At 40.2% G+C, this 23,860-nt stretch overlaps 1 protein-coding gene across 5 annotated transcripts in view; it reads left to right on the top strand.

The window, feature by feature from the left end:
* NAALADL2 (N-acetylated alpha-linked acidic dipeptidase like 2) overlaps positions 1–23,860 on the top strand; it is a 509,493-nt gene that overhangs the window by 245,660 nt on the left and 239,973 nt on the right. For all 5 annotated transcript variants that reach the window (XM_072142777.1, XM_072142778.1, XM_072142776.1 and 2 more), the window contains exon 5: positions 6,544–6,688. In XM_072142777.1, coding sequence (XP_071998878.1) covers positions 6,544–6,688 — 145 coding nt within the window. The remainder of the gene's footprint in view (positions 1–6,543; positions 6,689–23,860) is intronic.

The raw sequence follows: 23,860 nt of genomic DNA, 5'->3' as shown, positions 1-23,860 counted from the left end.
CTCACTACAAATTGCTCAGAATTGGCAAGTACATGCACTGCAGAAACTACAGCCACCAGCAGATCAACCAGAAATCAAATATATAGAACGCTACTGTAGGCTTCAAGAAGCTATTTGTATTCTCCTATGGCTATTTTCTAGCCAAGTATCAAAGGAAGCACACTACTATGCCAGATGAGATGACACTGAGTTAGTGCCTAATAGAAATCCAACCCCTACTGAATTTTCCCACTTCAGCCTTTGCTATGGATATGTGCGCCACTAAGCGCAGAACACAGCGGTCGCAAGTCTCACTACAAATTGCTCAGAATTGGCAAGTACATGCACTGCAGAAACTAAAGCCACCAGCAGATCAACCAGAAATCAAATATATAGAACGCTACTGTAGGCTTCAAGAAGCTGTTTGTATTCTCCTATGGCTATTTTCTAGCCAAGTATCAAAGGAAGCACACTACTATGCCAGATGAGATGACACTGAGTTAGTGCCTAATAGAAATCCAACCCCTACTGAATTTTCCCACTTCAGCCTTTGCTATGGATATGTGCGCCACTAAGCGCAGAACACAGCGGTCGCAAGTCTCACTACAAATTGCTCAGAATTGGCAAGTACATGCACTGCAGAAACTAAAGCCACCAGCAGATCAACCAGAAATCAAATATATAGAACGCTACTGTAGGCTTCAAGAAGCTGTTTGTATTCTCCTATGGCTATTTTCTAGCCAAGTATCAAAGGAAGCACACTACTATGCCAGATGAGATGACACTGAGTTAGTGCCTAATAGAAATCCAACCCCTACTGAATTTTCCCACTTCAGCCTTTGCTATGGATATGTGCGCCACTAAGCGCAGAACACAGCGGTCGCAAGTCTCACTACAAATTGCTCAGAATTGGCAAGTACATGCACTGCAGAAACTAAAGCCACCAGCAGATCAACCAGAAATCAAATATATAGAACGCTACTGTAGGCTTCAAGAAGCTGTTTGTATTCTCCTATGGCTATTTTCTAGCCAAGTATCAAAGGAAGCACACTACTATGCCAGATGAGATGACACTGAGTTATTGCCTAATAGAAATCCAACCCCTACTGAATTTTGCCACTTCAGCCTTTGCTATGGATATGTGCGCCACTAAGCGCAGAACACAGCGGTCGCAAGTCTCACTACAAATTGCTCAGAATTGGCAAGTACATGCACTGCAGAAACTAAAGCCACCAGCAGATCAACCAGAAATCAAATATATAGAACGCTACTGTAGGCTTCAAGAAGCTGTTTGTATTCTCCTATGGCTATTTTCTAGCCAAGTATCAAAGGAAGCACACTACTATGCCAGATGAGATGACACTGAGTTAGTGCCTAATAGAAATCCAACCCCTACTGAATTTTCCCACTTCAGCCTTTGCTATGGATATGTGCGCCACTAAGCGCAGAACACAGCGGTCGCAAGTCTCACTACAAATTGCTCAGAATTGGCAAGTACATGCACTGCAGAAACTAAAGCCACCAGCAGATCAACCAGAAATCAAATATATAGAACGCTACTGTAGGCTTCAAGAAGCTGTTTGTATTCTCCTATGGCTATTTTCTAGCCAAGTATCAAAGGAAGCACACTACTATGCCAGATGAGATGACACTGAGTTATTGCCTAATAGAAATCCAACCCCTACTGAATTTTCCCACTTCGGTCTTTGCTATGGATATGTGTGCCACTAAGAGCTAAACACAACGGTAGCAAGTCCCCCTGCTAATTCCTCACAAAATGGTAAAAGATGCAAATTAAAATAAAAAAAGTAGAACGTTATTGTAGCCCTAAGAAGGGCTGTTGGGTTCTTTGAGAATCACTCCTGCCTAACAGTAAGCTAATAGAACACCCTAACGCTTTCCCTGACCAGCAGCAGCTCTCTCCCTAGCGGCATCCAGAGACAGAATGATCCGAGCAGCGCGGCCAGCGGCTAGTCTATCCCAGGGTCACCTGATCTGGCCAGCCAACCACTGCTATCGACGTGTAAGGGTACCACGTCATGCTGGGTGGAGTGCAGAGTCTCCTGGCTTGTGATTGGCTCTGTTTCTGGCCGCCAAAAAGCAAAACGGCGGGAGCTGCCATTTTCTCGAGCGGGCGAAGTATTCGTCCGAGTAACGAGCAGTTTCGAGTACCCTAATGCTCGACCGAGCATCAAGCTCGGACGAGCATGTTCGCTCATCTCTAGTAATCATGTAGCTCAAATCACTTTGTATTAGGCTAGGTTGGCATATTCTAAATTGTCATTTCAGCCAGTCATGTCATGATACAGGCGGTCCCCAACTAAAGAACACCTGACTTACAGATGACCCCTAGTTACAAACAGACCTATGGTAATTGGTAATTTACTGTACTTTAGCCCTAGGCTACAATAAACAGCTATAACAGTTATTAAAGGTGTCTATAATTAAGCTTTACTGCTAGTCGTGGTTCTTATGACAATCCAACATGTTTAAAATCTAATTGAAACAGAAACCAAAAAAAAAAAAATTGGTTCTGACTTGCATACAAATTCTACTTGAGAACAAACCTACAGAACCTATCTTGTATGTAACTCGGGACTGCCTGTACTTATGAATAAAGTTTTTAGAGGGCTACTCTTTTTAAAGACAACCTTCATCAATTGTTTGGTGGTTGTCTTAAATAGATTATATCCTATATACATAATCCATGTGCATACATTCTAAATTTCTATCATTAATTTTTTCCTTTTGAAATGCAAAAGATGAAACTTTTCTAAACCAAAATTCTGTATGGATGCCTACAATGCATGAATTTAAGGAGGGATAAATCAAGGATTGTACTAGTGTATATTGGACAGGAAAGGCATACAAAAAGCAGTGACGGCTTGTAGAGTAGATCCGGTGCAGGGCAGGAATTTTAAATAAACATTTAATGATATTTGAGATTTTTTTAATTGTGATCAGATTGGTAACTTTTTTCATGAGTGTCATGAAAGACCTCAGGAGGAAAAGTCAGAAATGGGATTAATTGCTTATTTTGCAAGATGTACATAATGGCCATATTTATTGAGGAAAATTGTCATGAACCATAGTTTAAATAAGAAATTATTCTAATTCATTCTGTATCTTTTAAAGAATTTATCATTGTTTGGTCTGATGTTACATCCGATTTTTGGAAATGGCAAACTGTAAGGTTTTTTTAACTTGAAGAATCCAAATTTCTTTTTTGATTGATGATAATTAAGCTTTAGAATAATTTTATCACATCCTATTTAGCCGTGATATACAAGTATATTTTCCCCACGAAAGGAAAATGCCAGTAGATGGCTCTGAAACTTCAACATGCAAATTTATTTAACTAATTTTGTGAAAATTGTTCTTAAAATAGTATGTAACACTCAAAATATACATAGAATGATTACTTACATTGAGCTCTATGGACATCATCTTAAATGAGAATGTTTTTGCAACAGTTGTACAATAACAATCTATAACCAGGTCATATACCTGCTTTTGCTAGGTCAGTTACCTTTTGTTTTAGAGTACCATGTAACATAAATGCCAGTCTTACAACATGTCTATAGCATATATATCACTAAGTGACTTAATAATGCATAATGCCACAAAAATAAAAATTAATAGCCCTGTATTTATACTTATCATAGGAGCTTGTGCCAAAATTATATTTTAAGAGAATGCAAACTAAGTCTGTATTTTTATGTGTCATGGTAGTTAACATATCTAAAGCATAAAACTTTATGATGTCATAAAATATTAATCCTGTGTCCATTAAATATTAAAGTCTGTCGGTCAGTGAACATTTATTATTTTTAAAGTCACCAGATATCTTCATTGCTAATTACTAGAGATGAGCGAGCATTAAAATGCTCGGGTACTCGTTACTCGAGCCGAACATTTCCTGTTGCTCGAGTGCTCGTTTCGAGTAACGAGCCCCATTGAAATCAATGGGAGACCCGAGCATTTTTTCGTAAAATTAAAAACTGAATGAGCACTGTGAAAGAACACAGTGCAGAACAGATTGCAGATGTTCGGGAACATCTGCGATCTGTTCCGGAGACACGCGTGCAGAACGATGTTCTCTGCAATAGTATTTGAAGAACAATATGTATGAAGAACAACTTGCAGATGTTTGGAAACATCTGCAAGTTGTTCTTCACACATATTGTTCTTCAAATACTATTGCGGAGAACACCGTTCTGCAAGCGTGTCTCCGGGACATCTGCGATCTGCTCCGGAGACACGGTGTTCTCCGCAATAGTATTCGAAGAACAATATGTGTAGAGAACAACTTGCAGATGTTGTCAAACATCTGCAAGTTGTTCTTCACACATATTGTTCTTCAAATACTATTGCACCGTGCAAGCGTGTCTCCGGAACATCTGCGATCTGCTCCGGAGACACGCGTGCAGAACGGTGTTCTCTGCAATAGTATTTGAAGAACAATATGTGTGAAGAACAACTTGCAGATGTTTGGAAACATCTGCAAGTTGTTCTTCACACATATTGTTCTTCAAATACTATTGCGGAGAACACCGTTCTGCAAGCGTGTCTCCGGGACATCTGCGATCTGCTCCGGAGACACGGTGTTCTCCGCAATAGTATTCGAAGAACAATATGTGTAGAGAACAACTTGCAGATGTTGTCAAACATCTGCAAGTTGTTCTTCACACATATTGTTCTTCAAATACTATTGCACCGTGCAAGCGTGTCTCCGGAACATCTGCGATCTGCTCCGGAGACACGCGTGCAGAACGGTGTTCTCCGCAATAGTATTTGAAGAACAATATGTGTGAAGAACAACTTGCAGATGTTTGACAACATCTGCAAGTTGTTCTCTACACATATTGTTCTTCGAATACTATTGCGGAGAACACCGTTCTGCACGCGTGTCTCCGGAACAGATCACAGATGTTCGTGAACATCTGCAATCTATTCTGCACAGTGTTCTTTCACTGTGTTCTTCAATTAAATGATTAAATTAAATGTTTTAATTGTATTTTTTTACTGTTCTTTACTTTTTTTTTTTTAAATTAAATGCTCGTTATCGAGCAGGGCAAATACTCGTCCGAGCAACGAGCCGGTCCGAGTATGCTAATACTCGACCGAGCATTAAGCTCGGACGAGTATACTCGCTCATCACTACTAATTACCCATACATTCATAAAGAGATTTTTAGTGAATTTTTAATTCTTTAGATATATTTTAAAAAATGGTAGATCCTTTTCCATTATTAGGTAGCTCATGTTAATTAATGTGCCAATTTAAATCGGGCTAAATGTTGAAGAACACAGTTATATTGTATGTCAAAGTGTTTGTTTTGACATTAAGGAAAGAAATCTGGCCTGTTCGTAATCTATGTTACAAAAATATATGAAATTATCTGACCTGTAAAATTTCTGGGTTCTCTAGGGCCATGACCCTTGTCCATTTATTGAATGGACAATAATGGTCAATAATGGTCATGTTTTAAATATTTTATACTGCTTCCTGTGATTAATTTTTTAGTGTAAAACCTGGAAAACCACCTTAAAGATGTTGTATTTATGCATTGCCTAAATGTTCTTTAGTAATAAAAGGGATAAAAAGTCTCTGACCTTAATATTTATTTATTATTTTATGTAGCGGATTTACTCCTTACATCTTAGATCTGGTAAGTAGTTTCTCTGGGTGCAGGACCATCAATTATAATGAAGGGGGCTTTCTGGATTCAGTGTTATCTGCCTCCTTGACTTTAAACAACCAAGTTACACTCACTTCAAAGTTTATTTTCTGGATTATGCCACCACCCTGGGCCATGAATGAAATATGATCTGGAAGATGTTCAGCTGCTTGACATCATACTGGTAGTGGTTTATTAGGTATATTACCCTTTATAAACTACTTTTGAAGCTGCATTTCAAGTGAGCTAAAATGGTTTAATGGAGAAGTAGTATGCCTCAATGGAGACAGACCACGTAAATGCTATTGGACCCATGACCCCCATAGATATCACCAATTAAGCCTATACTAATTTATGATCAATGTTATAACAACCTAAGTTATTACATAAAATTATGCTGTAATGACTTATATGGTCTGATGAGTGTCTGTCTGCTTAAAAATGATCTTTATTATTTTATTACTTTTTTAAAATTTGTACAAATTTTGTGTATTGTTTCTAAATATATAGGGTTGAGAAATCCTCAAGTGTGTGGGAGCTGAAATGTTGCATGGACACTTTATAATTAGAAAGGACTTTATATTTTTTCAATTTTGGAGTGTTGCCAATCTATTTGAAGTTGGAATACTCAAGTGATGGCATGCTTAAATTCTGTATGGCCTTAACGTATTGAACACAATATATTAGCCATTAACAGTATAATTATTTAGGTAATATTAGGTAAGGGAACTAACTTTAAACACATTTCCTTGGGTACCAAGATTTCTTGTCATCTCCCGCAATTGAACATTATTGGCGCTTTTATATTGAATTTCTTTACAGTGTATAAAATACAGTACAAAGTGTGAGTTTTGAAGATGAATTGTATTTTATTTTATATCTAGCTTTCATTGTTGGAGGAAATTGGATTTGGAGGAGTACTTATTTACATTGATCCATGTGACATTCCTGAGACACAAACCTTCAACGACAAAGCATTCATGGTTTCTTTAAAAAGTGGAGGATTCCCTTTCACATCTTCTGACTATAGTAAGTCATGTGTTTTTTACTATTGCGTTTTAGATTTACCTTGGAGATCACTTCAGAAAGACATTTGTTTATCTAATGAGCCTTTCTACTAATCACAACTAATTTAATCACATTTTTTATTTTGTTGGTTAATCTGGGGAAATCGTTATTGTGATTTGGTTAGTAAGGCTTTTACATGCCAGTTTTTTCTTGGTGTGTTATCCACTGCAACTCATGTTTTATTTGCCGGGCCTGGTCATACAAGTGGTGCTTAGATCATTGCTCGCTTCAAGAACTGGTGGCACAGTATGCAAATTACATGTTTTTGTTTTCTGCATATTGCTAAAAAACCACACCAGAGAGATTCTGTGGGCTGGCCTTTGTGTGTTCGTCTCTGGGCATGGAGGGTGATAGCATACCACCCTTCCACAACTTTTGCTTGCTACCTTGAGGTTATAAATTCGGGGCTTCAATGGGACCCATGTTCATGTCAAAGTTTGACCCATAGTCTGGGCCCCAAACCTAATTTTGTTGTGGAGTTCAGACCAGACAAAACCAAATTTTGACTGACCCCACACATCTCTACTTATGGACAATCCTTTTTTGTAAGTATTGCTATTAAATCTGGTGAAAGCAAGTGATAATCTAAGCATGATCTTGAATAATGTACATGTAAAGTTAAAGGGAACCACACATTTCACAAATACAGCTAATGACAGGTTCCTATAGAACCCTGTAAACTGGCTGACACCCTTCTTTTAGCTAAAAATTGTTTCCCACAGATCCCAAATTAGTAATCTTTATAATTCTACCTGGTATCCAGATATATTTATAGTAAGTCGAGGAGGGGACATGGCAACTAATTTCCATGCTTTCTCAGTTATGTCATGTGACCAGGGGGACATCATCTCAGGTCTTTTAAGCTCCTAGCTCAGGTCTTTCCACATTAGCAAATTGTACACCATATTTATGATCATATTGAATACCAGCAGCCTTTACATAGTGATTGCTTTTACACGATTGTGTGCATTTATGTTACATTCACAGTGTATGTGGCATTTGTGGCAATATGCCCCTGATTGAGGGATTTTATCAGTGGTCTTGTATGTCTTCCATTTTCTAGTTATTGCTCCTGCAGTTGCTTTCTTCACACCAAGCTGCTTGCCTATTGCAGATGCAGGTCCAGCCTGGTGCATGGCTACAATTTTATCTCTGGTATACTTTGACAGCTCTTTGGTCTTCTTTGTTTGGAGTGTGACTGTTTCAGGTTGTGGACAAGTATCTTTTATACTGATAACAAGTCTAAGAAGGTGCCATTACCACAGGTTAAGAGTGGAGGAAAGAGGAGTCTGTTAAAGAAGTTAAAGGTCTGTGATAGCCAGAATCTTGCTTGTTTGTTGGTGACCAAACACTAATTTTCCACCATAATTTGTAAATAAATTATTTAAAAACTAGACAATGTCATTTTCTAGATTTTGTTTTTTCATTTTTTCTCTCCTAGTCTACCTATCATGTCAATGAAAGGCCTCTCATATATTTAACCATTTTTAACCATAGAAGCTATAAAGAAAATGAAAATGCCCCTGAATCTGTGCAGCAGCCCCTACAGAATGGTATATGAATCTGTTTTGCAGTGTGAGCTGACATTTTCAATATATATTTAAAAATATGTTTTATATTTTATAAAATGGTGTTTTGGACATGTGGGCATTATTTTCCGTTATAGGGCTGAACAAATACAAAGATACAAAGGAAGTATACAATTATAGGGTAAGGAAAGAAGTGCCTGACTAGTGATCTACATGCAAACATATGTTATACCAGATACACACATATCCCACACATTGCCCATCCTAACACCACATCCCCTACTGTCCTCTCTATTTAATGTACACCATCATCAGATTGGCTGACATTCTTAGCTCCATGGATCATTTTAGTAGATCAAGCCAAATTGCAGTACAAGGAAAGGTTACTTGAGATTTTGCTTCTCTCCCAGGTCTAGGAGAAATCCCAGTGGTTATTGATATGCAGCTGTCGTCAGTTGTCTTCCTGTCATGATGGCTTTGGACCCAACTGGTGTAGTGACACTGTCCATTATTGTCAGGCCGATTATCCCATAATCTTTATTAATTTGCAGCTTATTTCTCCTTCTGTCCATAGAGACCCTTACATTATCTCAAGTCACATCATGTTGATAATTCTGTCATTCTGTGGCATGGTCAAGAGATGTGTCCTCGGTCCATATCCATGCTTATGGAGTGTTTGTGTGTGTTCATTCTTTGTATGTTGTAGACCCTTCGGAGTAGCCATTCTCCAAACTGGTTGGTTTACATTATTTGAAAATTAAACATTTTAAAGACCAACAATCAAAAATCTTCACACATAAAATGCAATACTATAAGCCCATAGTAAGGAAAAATTAGAACTGTCAGAATTGTCATGGAGCTCAGCTGTGGTATCTGAATGAAAGACGGTAGGATGACTAATTCTAGAAAATTACAGTAAGCAGACAGCGTTTTTCATCTCAGTTTAATGTAATTCTAACAGGAAAATAAAAAATCCAATATTTTGGGGTTCCTTCTGATGTTATTAAAAGACTTGGCTATATGGGGGGCGTGGCCGGATGTTAACAGGGGCAGACGTGCCTCACTGAGCGCTCCGCTACCCGGGCCAAATTAGCTCAAAATTAGCGGGCCAGCACTTACCCACCTATGGGAGGACGGCGGGGACAGGCGACCCGCCTCTCAAGGAGCCAGGAGAGACCGGCACCGCCGCATTCTGCGGCGGATTTCTTTAAAAAAAGAGCGGCGGAGGTCCTGGCGGCGCGATCCAAGATGGCGCCCGTAACTCAGTGCGGTGAGCAAGCACCATCCCCCTCTCCCCAGCAGCAGCGCCTGCCACGCACTCCCTACAGTGAGGTCCTGTTAACCTCCGGAACGGCAGGTGGGCATCCACCCAGACCTCCCACCACCCCTCTACAGATAGAGGGGTCAGATATAGCCACCAGAGGCCCTGTAGGGTCAGAGGAACATTCCCCTGAGCTGACCTCAGGAACCAAGCATGGGCTCCAGCAGGATATGATCCAGGGGAGAATCCCCCGCCATCAGAGGTCCCCTGCCCCCTCTCTCACACCTCCAACACCAGGCCCTGTTTTCACAGATGGGGACATGGGGGTGAATACACCAATAACAGATTGGGCCTCACCAGCACACCAGCCCTCCATGCCACCCTCACCTTCAATGCCACAGGGAGAGATTGAGAAGAACTCCTCTGGAGCTGCAATCGCTGTGGAGATGCACAATACTAACTCACTATGGGGTCCCCCTGCGGATTTGCTACCACATTCGCCACGACTACCTCTTGCCACACACCAGAGCAGTAGTCCACCATCTACGCCTCAAGTATTATCGCCTATACATCTGCCTTCCTTATCTCAGTTGTCCCCCCCTCTCCAGGATCCACTTTGGCTTTATATCCAACAAATGCCCACTAAAAAGGACTTTAGAGAGCTGATAGATGAAGTCAAAGAAACCTGCAGACAAGAGATTGCAGCAGTTCATAAAGATGTACAACAGGTGGCGCAGAGAGTGGATATGCTGGAAGATGACCATAACGCTGCCCGTGCGGTGGTCTCAGCTCTACAACATCAAGTGACTGAGCAAGCTTCCACTATCAGAGACTTGAAAAGACATATAGAAGATCTTGATAATAGGGGGCGTCGACACAATATTAGAGTACGGGGCATTCCAGAACAGCAAGGAGAAGAGGATGTGCAAGGCTACCTACAACGTTTGTTCAATATGATCCTGGATAGACCTCCGGAGACACCATTAAAAATGGACAGAGCTCACAGGGCGCTCCGTCCGAAAGCTAGCGGTCCCCCTAGGGACGTTATTTGCCATATTACTGATTTTGAAATTAAGGAGGAAATTATGAAGCGCTCTCGACAACTTAAATCAGTTTCTTTTCTTGGTTCTCGGCTCCAACTATACCAGGACCTCTCCTGGATTACGCTTCAACAACGTCGAGCCATTAAACCCCTACTGGATGTGCTACGAGACAAAGGGATACCGTATCGTTGGGGGTTCCCTTTCAGTTTGACGGCCAGAAAAGACGGATACTCTGCCACCCTCCGCTTCCCTGAAGACCTCCAGGCATTCTGTGAGGTTTTCCAGCTCAACCAGCCTGATCTCCCTGATTGGCCTCAGCAACCAATGGCGGTATCGCTGCCCCCAACCTGGCAGCCGGTTCGTCCGCCTAAGAAGAAACAAAGAGCCCCGGATCAGAGTCGCAGATCTCCAACGGGGCGATAAGTATTAACAGGGACATTTCTTGTTTGCTGATATATATGCTATGCACTACTCTGTTATTGTTGTTATATGTCTTCCAGCCAATGCTCACCTCCCTATTTTTCTCAGCTTCCTCTCTGCCTAGATGGCCCCTATGAGCCCTTATTACAAGGCCCGGGTGAAACTCGGTGTTTAATGTCATGTTAATATGTAGTATGTTGACAACTGGTTATGACTATTCCCCCGAAATGAATCCTCCTGACAGTCTTCGCCCCTCTGCTGAGGAGCCGACAATCCCCCTGTGGATTGCAACTGTTTTGAGGAGGATTTACAGCGAGATCGGCAATAGGCCTCCCTCGCTATACACATTTTTGGTTCTTATGTTGTTTTCATTTGAAAGTTGTAGTTTGACTCTAAGGTATATTCATGGATCCCTCTATAGGTTGTTCTCCACCGCCACACGGTGTAGAGTGGAAACTGTATTCGGCTTGGTTCCCCCGGGAGACCCTATAGCCGAGTTTCCATCTGCTCTACTTTTCATTTACAAAGCCCATAGACCTTTCCACTTTGACAATGGTTAAGGTTCTCTCTTTGAACGTAAAAGGCCTTAATTCGGATGCAAAGAGGCGTCTTGCACTTAAAGAACTAAAACATGCCAAAGCTGATATAGTCTTTCTCCAGGAGACACACCTCACAGCAGCAGGATCCTTCCAATTTGCTAAACACTGGTTTCCAACTGCCTATATGGCTCATGCACCCACGAAAAAGAAAGCGGGAGTAGCCATACTAATATCTAGCCGCTGTCCCTTCCAAATTTTAGATAGTGTGATTGACCCCCAAGGGCGCTTCATTATTCTTAGGGGTACTATATACGATATTAATGTCACCCTATGTAATATTTATGCCCCCAATAACCGCCAGATGCCCTTTCTCACTACAATCCTTTCCAAACTGTGTTCGGTACAGAGTGAAATACTTCTATTGGGAGGGGATTTTAATGCTATTTTCTCAGATAGTGCAGATCGCCTGACCCATTCTGCACGTCCAGTGCCACAAAATGTGAAATCATTAGCACTACGTTTTCGTCAATTGATCCGTAAGCACTCCTTGTTTGACTTATGGCGGGTAAATAATCCAACTGCTAAAGAATTCACCTTCTACTCCCAGCCCCATAGGACTCATTCTAGGATAGACTATTTTTTTGGTAATTACCCTGCATTAAAAGCCGTACATATGGCAACTATAGGCCACATTACATGGTCCGATCATGCCCCAGTTCTCATTGACATACAATTGGAGGATGCTTTCTCCAAGACAACACATTGGCGTCTAAATGACACCCTTCTATCGTCCATACCCTCTAGGGAAGCTTTGAAGACAGTCCTGGTTAATAACTTTAAGGAGAACACTTCAACAGCACCTTCAGTACCGATCTTATGGGAGGCACATAAAACGGTCTTTAGGGGGGAAGCAATATCATTAGACTCTAAGTTAAAGAGGGATAGACTTCTGCATTATTCTAGATTTAAACAGCAATTACGTCAAGCGGAGGGGGAGTATGTATCTCACCCCACACATTCCCTATTAAGGAAAATTCTAGTGCTCAGATCGAGAATAAGAGAATTAGACCTATTAGATGTTGAACGAATGCTTAAATTCTCCAAACGTAGGTTTTACGAATTGGGGAATAAAGCACACACTATGCTAGCTCGTCAATTGCGAAATAAGACGGTTAACCAGACACCGCATCACATCAAGGACAAGAATGGCACCCTACACTACCACCCCACCAAGATTGCTGAGCTTTTTCACTCTTATTACTCTAACCTTTACTCATTGCCATCCACACTCCCTTCCTCCTCCCCTGAAAGACGGATAAAGTTGGACCAATATCTCTCTCAATGTTCTCTTCCCCGTTTAACTGCAGAAGCCCTAACCCAATTAAATGGGGTGATAACGTCGGAGGAGATAGAAGAGGTGGTAAGAGATTTACCAGGGAATAAGGCCCCAGGCCCAGATGGATTTACATATCTCTACTATAAGACTTTTTTGCCACTTCTTCTACCTCATATGGTGGATCTGTTTAACAGATTTCTTAAAGGAGAGGCAATCCCCCAAACAATGTTGGTTTCACATATTACGGTCATCCCTAAACAGGGAAAAGATCCCTCAGACTGTTCCAGCTACAGACCCATTAGTTTGTTGAATGCGGACCTTAAGATTTTTACTAAAATCCTGGCTAACAGATTAAGCGATTGGCTCCCGCACTTGATACATAAGGATCAAGTGGGATTTGTCCGGTACAGACAAGCAGGCGATAACACTCGCCGCACCATTGATCTGATAGATCTGGTGCAGAAAACCAAATCAGAAGCCCTGGTGTTAAGTTTAGATGCTGAAAAAGCATTCGACCGTCTGAACTGGCACTACATGTTCCGGACATTATCTCACTTTGGTTTCCGCGGACCATTTCTAAACGCCTTGTCTAACTTGTATTCCCTTCCCACAGCACGAATTACATTGCCACATGCCCATTCGAAATCCCTAATGATCAACAACGGCACTCGTCAGGGCTGTCCACTGTCCCCCTTACTATATGTCCTAAGTATAGAGCCCCTAGCAGCATCTATTAGAAATAATCCCGATATTAAGGGCATTGTGGTGAGGGATAAACAGTTCAAAATAGCTTTATTCGCTGATGACGTGCTTCTTACCCTCACCGACCCCCTCATATCGCTCCCGAATTTAAATGCGACAATTGAAGAATATAGCAACATTTCTGGATATAAAATTAACCAGACCAAATCGGAAGCGCTGCCAGTGAATTTATCCCCTAAAGTATTGCAATCTCTGAAAGACAATTTTCATTATACCTGGAACTTGACTTCCATAAAATACCTAGGGATTAAACTAACCCCATCTTATTCCTCCTTGTACAAGGAAAACTTTCCCCCCTTAATTCAGGATGTGAGAAGGCAATTACAAAGCTGGCGTACTATAACCCTTTCTATGCTAGGCAAAATAGCAGCAGTGAAGATGTCAATTCTCCCCAGATTCTTATATCTCTTCGAAACACTTTCAGTGAGGGTTCCAGTTAGTACTCTGAGGTGCATTCAGTCGATGTTTTTGGACTTTATATGGAATTCCAAAAGGCATAGGATTTCAAGAACCGTCCTAATGGCACCTAAGTCACGGGGGGGCCTGGGGCTACCCGATATATCGGTTTACTATTATGCAACTCATTTAAGACACATAGTTTCCTGGACTTCATTGGCGGCCTTCAATAAGTGGACAGAAATCGAGAAGCTCTGGCTAGCTCCTGTTCATCCCACAGCCCTGATTTGGGGGCCACCATCAGAAGTCCCCACATATTCCCTTTTAGGCCCAATGGCGTTTACCAGAGACATATGGCGGAGGTGTCGCATGCGATATTCTTTAGCCACTTTGAAGTCACCTCTTACTCCGTTCCTATATACACCGGGTCTACCCCAAAGCCTGGCAAGTGACTTTGTGAGTTTTTGGAAACCGATGAAAATTTTCCAGATTAAAGATCTAACACACCCGACTACCAAGAACCTCCTTAAGCTATCAGATCTTAGTAGTGCGTCAGACCAGTTCGCCCCAGCCGTAAACACGTACCCGCAGATTTACCAATACTGTGTATCTATACTAGGCTCTCCCACAATACCAGACCTCACAGAGTTTGAACGTATCTGTCTTAGGGGTTCAGCCTCTAAAGGGCTTATTTCAGATTTATACATCTTGCTAATGGCCCAGATTTACCCGGACTCTGGTAACCACACATACATGACCAAGTGGGAGGATTGGTTAGGTAGAACACTTTCAGCATTAGAATGGAAAAAGATATGGGAGAAGGCCCCAAAAGGCTCTCTATTCACTATATACAAGGAGAATCAATATAAAATTTTAATGCACTGGTACCATACCCCAGCTCTATTGCACAAAATGGACCCTAACATCCCAGATGTCTGCTGGAGATGTAATGCCTCAGGGGCCACCTTATTCCACGTCTTCTGGGAATGTACAGCTATCCAACCATATTGGGAGAGGGTTCGAACAGTAATAGAAAAGGTGCTGGGGATAAGTCTGGCTAGTGACCCGGCTGTGTTTTTACTGGGGCTTCCACCCCCTGAGATGGAGAAACTACAGATTAAATTGCTCCTCCATATATTATGTGCTGCAAAGACCCTGATCTCACTGCATTGGAGATGTCCCACACCACCATCTCTGTTAGATCTCTACTCTCGTATTAGGCACATACGAACACTAGAATATATGACTGCCTCGCTGCATGAAAATACGGAACAGTTCCTTAAAATTTGGTCCCCTTGGGATATTATTGGAGACAACTTACCTGTATCTTAACTATTAGACTTTCCATTTAGGAAAAGGATCCATGAATATAAGTTTTGTTCTGTTTCTGCATTTAATATGTTAATATGTTGGACCTTTGGTCCCCTTTTATTTAGTCTCTCTATAGTGTTTTTACATAAGGTATTGCAGCAGGTGAGATTGGGATCGAATAAAGGACTCCATTCCTCTTTCCTTTGGACAGTGGACTCTGCTCCTCACTCTCTGGTTAATAATTTAGCCATTTAATCTGTCCTTCTTGTTCGAATCATATACTATCAGTAAAAGGTCCTGCGTGACCTGACCACTCGTTTATGTATTAATGAGCGGTATAGGCCTATACCACCCCGGTAATACTGTAATCTACTGCTTGTACATGACTGTTTGTATTATTATTTTCTCTGGAAAAAAAAAAAAAAAATAATAAAAAAGTAAGTTGGAAAAAAAAAAAAAAGACTTGGCTATATGTTAGAATTCATATTTACTCACATCTGATCACATTTTGTAAACTTGTGACCATGAAGCTAAAAGGAGAGGCTATTTCTGCAATATTGATATGGTGATAAGTTGCATTACATTAATTTATTGTAAAAATATTTCTAGGATTTGTTGTAAAGCGTGGTCAGACACAAGAATCGGTCATCATGTCTAGGGGAAACTCAGTGATGGCAGAAAACTTGAAGCCATTTCCTGGCTGTCAGACAAGGTTGTTAGATATTCACAGCATGAAGTACCTTGACAGCTCAGTGGGAAAATAATTGTACATTTTCTCAATATCTTACTATACCTGACCTGATGTTCTGTAAAGTGCCCTGGGAGCTTCTAAACTAAGTCGAGCACTTTAGCTCTGGCCTGTTCATTTTTAGCTTGTGTGCCAAATAACTTGGCTTTTAACAAGTGCAACGTGAATAGTTTTTTTTTTATTTAGTAGACTTCTATTCAAGTATACAACTTTTCTTTTGACAAATCCTTGATAAAAATCCTTTTCATCAATGGTGGCATTCTTCCCACTCATTATGTATTAAAATAACATTTTACATACCGATTTTTTTTTTTTTGCACTTTCAGGACTGCTCACTTTTCCACTTTTGCAATGTTTTGCTTTCTGATTTTTTTTTTTTTGTTACTTTTAAAATGCTAAAAGCCATATGGGGCTTCTGATCTGAGAGAAAAACTGTATGTTTTTACTGTGTGGCACCATGATATATTCTGTGCAATGTACTGAAAAGCTGGAGAAAAATATCAAGAAATGCTGTAAAGGTGGTGAAATTGACAAAAAGAACACGTGTGCCGTGTTCATGAGGACTTTGTTCTATGGCTTTCACTGTGTAGTCCAACTTTTTATTATTTATGTCCCTATGATCGTACGTCACTGAATAACCACATTTTTTAATTTTTTACCTTTTTGTATTCAAACCTTTAAAAGAAAAAGTTTTTAAGACTATGCCAACAAAATGTCTTCATGTTATGTTGACACCCTGAGAAGGCTAATTAGAGGACAGATCCACAATTTGGCTTCCAATTAAGGTTTTCAAGCCTATAAAATCTATTGTAGCCGAATTGATATGGAAGTGGAAAAATAAGGATTGGATATGCTATCCTTACCAGTTCACTGATGGAGGGAGGATTTCAATTGCCATATCTATTTGTGTTTTTCTTAGCCAATCTGGTACAACATAGAGTTGATTGGAAGTGTATTTTCTGTACAAAGGTTACTGTAATACAGAGCAAAAACATTCTGCTAAGTAATTGAATCTGGTTTACTGTTATGTAAAAATTGTATGGGATGATGTTCTATATTACACTAGAAGAAATAATTAATATTAAGCTAGGATGAAATAGTCCCGGCAATGTTGATGCTGTATATGGAATAATACTCTTTCATGCTTTTTTAATTTTCACAAGAAATTTTTTATTGGGAAAGCGGATGCCACCTAATAACAAATGGGAAAATTAAGATATTTGTACCCCTTCAAAGGGAATCTTAATATACAGTGTATAACTTTAGTATATTTAACTAGTATTTATAAGTTTTACTGGATTATAAAATAAAAGACCTCTAAAAGAAAGAAAATAAACTTTATATCTAGGCTTTTATGTAAAACTGAAGAAGCATACTAAGGCCATCACGGTAGAGAAGGTATTGCAGGTACTGAAACACGATTGGCACTAGTGGAGACCTATACTAAAATAACTATTATAAAAGATCTATCAAAAATCAAATATGTTATTTCTGGCACAAATATCACCCAAATGTGACCTCCAATAAGTCTTGTCTGACAAGGTCCCCATTAATACCTCACTGTGTCTTAGTGCATTACTGTATAGCATCTGACACGGTGCATCATTACTCAAAACCTAGGGATCTACCTGGACAAAGTTTTGAGAGAATTTGTGGTAGCGCATATACTTGGACACTTTAAATCTGTTGTAAAAATTGGAAGGCATCTCTCTTGACAAAGAACATCTATTAGGGAGTATAGACTTTGAAGTGCTCCACTTTTCTATCCCTCATGAAATGGGTTTAAGAGCGGTAGCCCATTTTCTCAAATCAAGGGGAATTCAACAAGAAAGACACAACTCATTCATCTTGAAAACTCTAGAATTCTGTTTGAGAAGGAACTTCTTTGTCTTTAGTGGCAAATTCTACCACCAGCTCAGGGGCACCGCAAAGGGTTGGCCATGCATGCCAACCTATGTGAATCCGCTCCTGGTCTGGTGGGAGGAAACCTGTGTATTCTCACAGAGCACTTTAAACATCAATGCCTGGTATAGGTACATCGATGATGTCTTAGTAATCTGACAGGGCTCACAAGCCACTTTTCCTTCATTTGTACGCCAGCTTACTGATAACACCATAGGGCTGAGTTTTACCCACGAAAGTTCTGAGAAAAGCCCCCCATTCTTGGATGTTTTGGATTGTAAGATTGGTGAGGGCACCATACCACTCAATGATGAAACAATGTCAGAGTGGAGGAGTAGAGAGGGGGCGTGGCACATATTGAGTTTACTCGGACTCCTCCCCCTGATGAAATACTGCACCGAGTGGAGGAGGAGAGAGGAGGTGTGGCACCGGAGTCCCAAACATAGTGAAGAGGTAAGCCAAGTGCTCCCTCGTCCTGAGCCCACCCCATCATAGCTCCTCCCACTATGTGACAAAAAAAGTTCTTCCCACTCAGTGACATCATAGCCCTCCCACTCTGTGATGGAGGAAATTGATGCCATAGCTCCTCCCACTCAGTGTCGTCATAGCTCCTCCCACTCCTTAATGCCAGCCCATCAGCTTTATGACTGCGTATCGGGGAGGGCAGCATCAACTTTAAAAGTATAAGAGCGCCAGATTGTGGCGCACATGCCAATCCATCTAGCCACCATATTAGTATAACTTGTATTATATGGGCCACTGCTTGTTTTTGATTCATTTTAACTGCTTGATGTGGAACTTTTGCAGCCATACATAGTATCAATGCTGCATAGTCCACTTCATTACTTTATTCCCCTGATGGGTACGTCACAGGATGTATGAAACGCGTAGGGATTACATGCTAGGGACTAACTGGGTCTGTTAGTGACATTACTGGGACTGTCCTTGTCAGGGCAGTAGCAATATTGCGGAGTCAGGATATTAACCTATTGTGGGGCTCAATTGGTCCTGTACCTCCGGACTAGTACCGCTCGACCAAGAGATGGCGCATCGAAGACTGGCGAGATCCACCCTATTATTCTTTACTGTCTGGATTAATGTTGGTCCATGGTTTTGAGATGATTCCTGTGTCATATGCTTTACAGGAATGCACTAAGACACGGTGTGGTATTAATGGGGACCGTGTTAGACCAGACTAATTGGAGGTCTGAACAAGCTCCCTTTCTGACGTGTTTTTGCTGACTAGATGGTTGATGTGCATATTATTGTGGTTCACTGTGAACTTATTTTATCAGTAATTATTAAAAGTTACGTTTTATTTATGGTTTATGCTACAAGTACATCCTACCGATTTTATCGATTTTTGGATGCATTTTTCTTGACTTGGAAAGTGAACCAACTAGGCAACCTTTTTCTGTCTTGTTCGGATTTAGAATCAGCTCAGCAAAGGGAATCAACTCTGCAAGGCAGTTGTCCAACACACCTTCAGCCGAAAAGCCCTGGGTGTGGTTAACACTGGAGCCACAATACATTGAGTGTTCCTACAGCTCCTGTGTCCTTTGTTTATTAATTGAAATACTGCCTAGACATAGAGAGAGTTAATCTGAAGCCTACTATCTTTTATTTATCTTTATATTTAGCTTTGTACAAACTTCAGAAGGTTTTCCGAAAAACTGCCCACTAAAGAAGAAGAGAACATAAAGGAAGCATTTTTATTTATAAATTAAAGAGGACCTTTTGCCACCTCCCTTATATGGAAATTATCATACCATTCTGTAGGGGCTGCTACACAGATTTAGGGGCACGTTGAATTTACTTTGCAGCCCGCATGGTTTTGGAGACATAAGTCACAGTTTCTGACTATTATTATCTGTGTTTTGTCAGAGAGGAGGAGCTGGAGCTGACTGGAGCATGTTCTTTCTAGTGCAAACTGCTTTTACAGATATTTAAGAAGAGTTTGTGCCCTTTTGTGTTGCGGCTGTACTACTCTTCATGCAAAACAAATTACTGCAATGAAGGGGGCGTTCCGGGGGTGCTCAGTTGGACCGTGCACCAGATTTAACATGCAAAATCCAACAAAAAACTGGCACATGCACCATGTTACAGGTGCACCATGTTACAGGTACACCAGAAAAAAGTTGTGTCAAAGAAGTGCAAAAGGAAATAAAATTCATAAAAAATGGGTACCAGAAATCCAGAATATGGTGACTTCTGCACACTATAGAGACTGATATCTCTGCAACTGAGGGGGCTAGAAAGAAAATTCAAAGTGCCCCTGCAGAATGGTATGCTAATCTTCACATGTTTGTGGTGGTAATCATCACTACTTATTTCTTAAATATTTCTGTGCTGGACATGCTTATCCTCCTCTTCTCACCAGCAGCTTATCTTTAGGAAAAATATTGCCTAAGTTGAAACGCCACACATTTTGCATTGCTGCCATTAAAAAAAATGTATAAAATAAATATTACTACACTGTAAAGCAGAAAAGCAGAAGTTGGAATTCCTGTCATTATTCCATATTGTGCAGGTAAAACAACAATAATACTTATTGCAACCTTTTCACTGTAATTCACACTTAAAAAGACCACATTACATCAGTACAGAAAATTTTTTTGTAATGTACAAACATAAAGTAATAAGTAACCAGCAATATTCATTTTCTTTGCAATGGAAACCATATTTATTACAGTTAAATTATTTGTTATTAATTAAATAATCTGGAACATGATTTTAGAGTTTAGAAAAAGTATTTCATTACTCCAGTGTCTATATCAACAGGACCCCCAAGGCTAATGATGATTTGCTGTCGAATGTTGCCATATTTTCCAAACTCTAATCTTAATTTAACAGATTTGTTTTTCAATAATACATCAAGGATTCTTTTGCAACAGAATATCTGCACATCATAATGACTTGAACAAGTGTTTTGTACAACCTCCAACCCATCTGTCCTTTCCAAATTGTCAAGAAAAATGACACCTCGTATTATTTTTGAGCTTAGACTTTTAATTTCAAACACATGCAACACAAGCACATAAATCCCTTATTTTTGTTAAATATAACATGAGTACACAGGGATATGACTCTTATATAGAAACAGAATATCACAATGTAGGATTTTTAAATAAATTACATTTTATTTTAACTAATTGATATAATAGAAAAATAGAACTTTTTTTCCCGTACATCTTGACCATTATTGTACACACTGCATACAAATATTTGCAATACAGATATTTTCCAGATCTGTCAGGTTTTTGGTTACTCTAGGACAGTGGTGGCGAACCTAAGGCAAGGGTGCCAGAGGTGGCACTCGGAGCCCTTTCTGTGGGCACCCAGGCCATCACCAAAGAGAACACAAGGGATCTTCATGGATTCCCAGGAGGCCCAGGACTTTCTGCGCTCAGTGCTATCTTAAAGAGACAGTGCTGCCCGAGACTAAAGGAGGAATGGGAAGGGGTGGATAGATCTGGAATATTATTGCAGCTTCCGCTCCAGGCCCGAAAATTCTTCCTATTCAGGGGAACCTGAATTTTTCACCGTGTCTTTCTACTGTGTTGGTGTTCTTACGATACTGATACGATTGAAAGCCATAATAGCAAGAAGTTACTGCTTAAATTGTACTTAAATGTTGACACTTTGGGATAAATAAGTGGATTTTGGTTGTAATCTGGGCACTCCGTGCCTAAAAGGTTCGCCATCACTGCTCTAGGACCTTGAAGCTGGTAGAGAGAAAATGTGTCAGCAAGTGGACCGGGCCTTATGTAACATAATAAGAACACAGGATGTAAATCATCTTCAGTAAGATTAGTGTTGGGGGGGGGGATCAGATTATAAAGTACCCCCTGAAGAACACTGCTCACTTATATTAAGATAAGAAACAGCACACCATAGGTGAAATATACAAATCAGCTGGTACAGCACTAGCACGAACAACAAGCATAGTAAGGTTTAAAATTGTGTTTTGGTATCCTTTATCAAATAAAAACGAATGCCTCTGTATTTTATTTGATGAAAGGTACCAACACTTGTTTTCCTACCAGTGTTTTCATAGCAGATAAAGTTTATTTTTTGACTTTTCACTCCAGCACCTTGAAATGCTTCTTGTGCAGCCACTCCTTCGGTGCCCTGGCTGTTGTCATCCTCAATCTGAGCCATCATTACTGAGGGGCGGTGGTCATTGGCCAAATCTTGCAAACATATGTCCCATACATCCTCCCTTCACTATGGTGCAATCATCCTGTCCTTGCTCCCATACACACTAAAAGTATGATGTTACCAACTCATTGTTTCACGGCTGGGTCAGTGTTTTTGGGGTTGCATTCATCCTTCTTCTTTCTCCAAATCGGCAAATATAGTTGATACCAAAAAGTTCTATTTTCATTTCCGCTGACCACATGACCTTTTCCCATGCCTCCTCTGTAAAATCCAGATGGTCATTGGACAACTTTAAATGAGCAGGGGGGCCTTGTGTGCCCTGTGGGACTTAATACATGATGGCATACTGTGTTGGAATCTTTGAAACTGTTGTCCCAGCTCACTTCTGGTCATCAACCAGGTCTTCCCATATAGGGCTGTTTTCTGAATTTGCTTGATATCACCCTTACCCCAAAAGGCGAGATCCTGCATGGAGTCCTTGGCTATGGAAGATGGACACTCATATTGACACTCTTCCATTTTATAATAACTGTGCTAAATAGTTGTTGCCTTCTCAAAAAGCTACCTGCCTGTTGTGATGGACAAGCAGGTGCACAAGCTGTTATTATCATACGGACCTGATTACTCTCTGTGAGAACAGCTCATGCACAAGCATGTCCATTACATGACCTTGGGCAGATCTATCCACTGGAAGTAGACATAGAAGCATAGAAAACCATGAGGAATTGACGCAGAAATAAGAAAGTACTTGGCACTCAAATCTGGTGCATTCTTCTATAATTCAAGAAAATTATATTTTCATTTGACTTTCAGTATGCAATCCAGAATAAACGTTTCGGTCAAATCACATGACCTTTATCAGAAATTGCATGATTAGGATTGCCCATATAAGAGATGAGAAATGATGACATAAAATTATATCACTTTTCATTACACAAACCATATCAATTATTTGCTAAAAGTAGACAAACCCTTCAAAAGGTTTCAAAGGAGCTCAATAAAAAAAACTAACAGGTCCGAGAGAGACCAAATTCATGCTGGTTATCAAGTTATATACATATTTTATGCACAATAATGCAAATTTCAGGGTCTTCTTTCTGTCTCTCATACTTAAAGTAGATCTACCATGAAATATAGACCTCTCCATTCTTTGTAGGTGGGAAAATTTTAAAATCAGCGATGTTTCTTATATTATTTTTTCCGCTGTATTCTGTGATTAATTGAAATTCTATGAATTTATATACAATTAATTTCACATCATATTTTATGTACTGTGTGATAATCTTAGATGAAAAGGTTCGTGTGCAGTCTTAATTCTTACTCTTGTATGTGTATTTATAATATTGAATGTATATAGAAAAGTTTCATAGACCGCTTCTTAAAGGAAATCTAATTTGATAAACTAGGGGCACTTACTCATATGTCCAGACATTGTGACTATGGTAGTCTTTTTATGTGTGTTATCCATGGCCTCCTTCTTTTAAAATTAAACTTTTAATATTAGGCTAATGACCCTGAGGTGCTCCTAAAGCCCCTTCCTGCTACAGTTTCAAAGACTGTTAACACTGTCTCCCCGTGCTCCCTCAGCACTTTCCCCCTCCCTCTGCCTGATGGAATCTCACTGCAGCAGAGGAAGGATCAGATGGAAGGGGGAAGTACACATTCAGGAGCACTTAAGGCTCATTAGAATAATATTAAAAGTTGATTTTAGAAAGGTTCATGAAT

This window comes from Engystomops pustulosus, chromosome 3 (genome assembly GCF_040894005.1).
Source record: "Engystomops pustulosus chromosome 3, aEngPut4.maternal, whole genome shotgun sequence".
NCBI classification, from domain to species: Eukaryota; Metazoa; Chordata; class Amphibia; order Anura; family Leptodactylidae; genus Engystomops; species Engystomops pustulosus.
Note: the sequence above shows the minus strand (reverse complement) of the source record. Positions and strands in the feature narration are given on the sequence as shown.